At 32.9% G+C, this 3,998-nt stretch overlaps 1 protein-coding gene across 2 annotated transcripts; it reads right to left on the reverse strand.

The window, feature by feature from the left end:
* Positions 1–588: 588 nt before the first annotated feature.
* utp11 (UTP11 small subunit processome component) lies at positions 589–3,662 on the reverse strand. 2 transcript variants are annotated; one of them, XM_016523410.1, is made up of 9 exons: positions 3,581–3,662; positions 3,430–3,501; positions 3,075–3,136; positions 2,468–2,570; positions 2,232–2,345; positions 2,049–2,142; positions 1,520–1,650; positions 1,080–1,190; positions 589–861 (listed from the first exon to the last, which is right to left on the reverse strand). In XM_016523410.1, exons 2-9 carry the CDS (start codon positions 3,487–3,489, stop codon positions 778–780), a joined length of 759 nt encoding a protein of 252 aa, XP_016378896.1. In that variant the 5' UTR covers positions 3,490–3,501; positions 3,581–3,662; the 3' UTR covers positions 589–777. The 2 variants fall into 2 exon arrangements, with proteins under 2 accessions (XP_016378896.1, XP_016378897.1); XM_016523411.1 differs by having other exon boundaries at positions 3,601–3,619.
* Between the last annotated feature and the right edge of the window lie 336 nt (positions 3,663–3,998).

Genomic DNA, 3,998 nt, shown 5'->3' on the forward strand with positions numbered 1-3,998 from the left:
GAATGGTACAAAGAGTGTTTAAAAGTGGGCCATTTAAAGTTCTGAGAAAATGAACTTCTGCTTTAACTCTTAAAAACATGATTTATCCAAATGAATAAGCAATAAATAACAAAAAATGACTGTTGTAATGTTTACTGAAAACCACTGGGACTATTACCAAGTCTTAATGTAAAGAATATAATAAATGTAAATACAAAAACAAAAAAACATATGCTAGGTTTGACTTTACTAATAAGACTTTCTCTTGTTTTATTTTATATATATTTTTTATAATTCAAAAATATATAATTTATAATATTTTCAAATATTTTTTTTGTTTGTTCATTTTATTAACAGTATTTCTAAATTATGGTAATAGACCATGTAATACAAACACTAAGTAACCCAATAATTTGAGAGTTGCAACTGAATTTTGAAGGCATAATTAGTTTCATTTTAAAAAGTGATGCCTACATCAAGAGACAGAAAAGTTGCTCATTTTGTAACATGGTTGCAGATTTGATGAGATCAGATGAGATGTGCTAGTGCCATCTACTGTTAAAACCAAAGAACTACAAAACATTAAAGACAAAAATTTATTTTAAAGCAACAAATGATTTTGCAATAAATATGTACAAACTCCTTGCCTTATAGTGTGCAAGCTTGCCAGCATGGCCTCACAGACTACGTTATAGAAGTGAAAGACAAATCCATAGATTCAGTCCACTTCATAGATTAAACGGCTGATTGGTGGCCACAAGACAAAGTGAGTTTCCTCAGTGTGCCGATTCAAAGATGTCATCTTTTCCTCTTGGCCTCAAATCTATAGACGGCTGGAGCACTTCTGGTCTCCTCACAGACTTTCACTTTCTTAACCTTATCCTGTCAAGAGATAAAAGCACAACCCAGATGTCACACAAGGATGAAAACAAATGCATTCTGAAAGCACAACCAATACTTCATCGTAAAACAAGATAACAAGTTTCTTAAACATTAGATCAATAGTAAATCCATGCATTAGCAAACTGAAATGATTCTAATCAGTACTACAAGTGCCCATGTTGAAGGGGTTTAAGTGAAATGTAGATGAATGCACTTACTTGTAGATCTTTTCTAGTCTGGATCTTTTGACTAATGACAAACATGTTATTTTCTCTGTCAATACGCTGTGAAAGCCTCAGATATTGAAGTTCTCTCTGCTTTGCAAGTTTCTGAGAAAGGGGGAATAAACATGTTAGAAAAAGCAAACATAAGAAAGAGGACAATAAACGCAATGAAGTTAGTTAAAAACTGATTTTTCACCATTATTTACAACAGGATCAGCATTTTCATGGGTTAAAATTTATTACATATATACACAAGTAATTACAATAACTACTATTTATACAATTATTACTATTTACTACAATTCAAAAAATTCATACTCTTTATTATTATTATTAGCAATAGGTTAATGAATGAAGAAATGATTAACAAGTGCACTGTACACACTAAAACACTTAGGTTATGTACATAGCATGCTATACAGTGACTACATTACTTTTATACTCTGAGGCTCCACTGCTCCCACAATGCTTTTCTTTTCCAGGGTCTCTATTGTAGGTCTGTTATATGCTCGTCCCACCAGTTCAGGGACTGTGTTGAGGTGGGTGGCCAGGTCAAAGTCCTCCACTAGCATGAAAAAATAACAAATTTGAAAATATAAAAATGAAAAAATATATAAAATAAATAATGTCTAGTTCAACAAGCAGTCTGCAGCAATACTGCTGGTGGTCCACCAAGTATAATTTGACATTATGACAATGTACATTAACAAACATACAATCATACAGTATTAACTTCACCTAAAGCTAAAGTTAAGAAGCTAGAGGCATATGCTTTGTATCAACCACATTAAAATATATATACAATATACATTACGTTAATAATGATTATTTTACTGGCATAGCAATGTAGGCAGCATAAAGTGTATAAATACATGTATATGATACTAGCTTATTATAAGGCAGGTTTAAAATGCAAAATTGAATTTCTTACACTATGCAATAGGTGCAACTATACAATATTACCTTCTTTTTTTGAGTCCACATAAAAAACATGTTTATTTTTCTTTTCCTCATCAACATTAAGAAGGTGGAGCTCTGATTTCATCCTTTCGATTTTCTGAAAAACAGAAACATTTAAGCCATTATTCTCAACTTTAAAGAGATAAAGTCACAAATACACAGATAAATAGGAAGAACCAGCCCTACCTTCATCTCCGACACTCGCTTCATTTCCACATATCTGATGTCCTGGGTCCTCATCACTTTCTTCTGCTCCTCTGTCATCGTTTCCTCTTTTGGTTTGATCAGGTGAACTCCATCCTGAACAGTAGCAGAATGAGCAGAGGTTACAAAACCTCATAGCCATAAAAAACTACTGTAGGTGTGCTCTCAATGCAGTTTATGATAGTTGAATGCAGCAGTAGTACTAAGAGGTGACAAACCTTTAATTGGTTGTGTATCATTTTAAAGTGAAATTCATCAGGGTTCTTATCCATGGCCTTCTTGCGCAAGGCCATGAGGGTCTTCTGTTTCCGGTGGTAGTCACTGCATTACATATAACAGGTTGGACACAGCGGTTTGTAAACTGTACTGAAATCATAAAGTGCACTATTTCAACTATATTCAAATTACAAACAAATATGAAGTACAAAGTCCTACGTAATATGATCCTTGTTTTTTATTTTATTTACATTACATCTAAAGTTATTATATCTAAGCTCGCTGTTTTCACATTGTACCAAGTACATAATATTTACTACTATCTTAACTAAAATACCTCACATTTACTACTTACTTTATATTCTTGTTTTGAAGGGGGGAAAAATAAACATTAACATTTTTTTCCCTTTGAGATTTAATCATTTAATTAATAACAATTTATTTGAAAGAATGGCAAATTGCTGCTTGTGTAACATCACAAAACATTTCAAAGAGAAGGCAATAACATCTCTAATGAGAGAGCGTCTAAATGCATTAACCAAAAAACATAAAATATCCAACAACAATAATAATAACAATAATAAAAAGATAAATTTTGTGATTTCTTACTCTGCACGAAGTTTGTAGTCCTTCTTCTTCTCTAACAGTCCCAAACGTTTCCTGAAACCGAGCTGAGATGGGAGAAAAGTCAGGTTAATAAACAAAATAAGATATGGAAAGTTAAACCTTCTTCTCATTCACTGCTGGGAAATGATACATAAACTAACGCGGCCGTCGGATTTCAGAAAACCCGGCTTAGCCCCATTCTTTTGCCACTACAACTACTTCCGTACATGAATTTATCTGTCAGAATAAATGCAATTGAAACACTGTTGAAACATTGTTTCAGCAAATTGCTGAAAACGCTATTTAGCAAGGCAGCACGCGAGTTAGTAGGCCTAACTTATGTTTAAACTGAGCCTACCTGTGATCGCTCTTTGTGGTCTCGTTGTTTAGATTTCAAGGCTTTTCGAAAAGAAGACATGGCTGTAAATATCTGAAAACAAATCCAATTGCGATTGATTGAGGGAGAAAAAACCTAAACAGGAATTTGTATGTACGCCTCACAACCTCACATGTATGGTTCTTAACCCACGTGGATACGATGGAGCACACAGCACAGTAGCAACGTGTTATTTCTCAGCAGCAGATTCGCGCCGAAAATGTTATCTTTCCATCCTGATCAAACGTATTATTAGTATTATAACTATTTAGACATTTCTTTAATACAAAATAACAACTATGAAATAAAAATTAATAGAATACATAGAATATGAACAATATATAAAAGTAATAAATAGCCTACAAATGTTCATAAATTGTATATTTTTCTTACTATAAGTATAATTCTACAGTAGCCTATTCCTCAGTATTATTTAACCGTGTAAAAGTGGCTCCTGAACAAAAACAGATATTTACGTGTGTCTTAATTTTAAAAGTAGTGTAAAACAAACGTTGAAGAAGTGTCGACAGCAGATGGCAGTGTCCTCCACT

This window comes from Sinocyclocheilus rhinocerous, unplaced genomic scaffold (genome assembly GCF_001515625.1).
Source record: "Sinocyclocheilus rhinocerous isolate Xijiao unplaced genomic scaffold, SAMN03320098_v1.1 scaffold300, whole genome shotgun sequence".
Lineage (NCBI taxonomy): Eukaryota > Metazoa > Chordata > Actinopteri > Cypriniformes > Cyprinidae > Sinocyclocheilus > Sinocyclocheilus rhinocerous.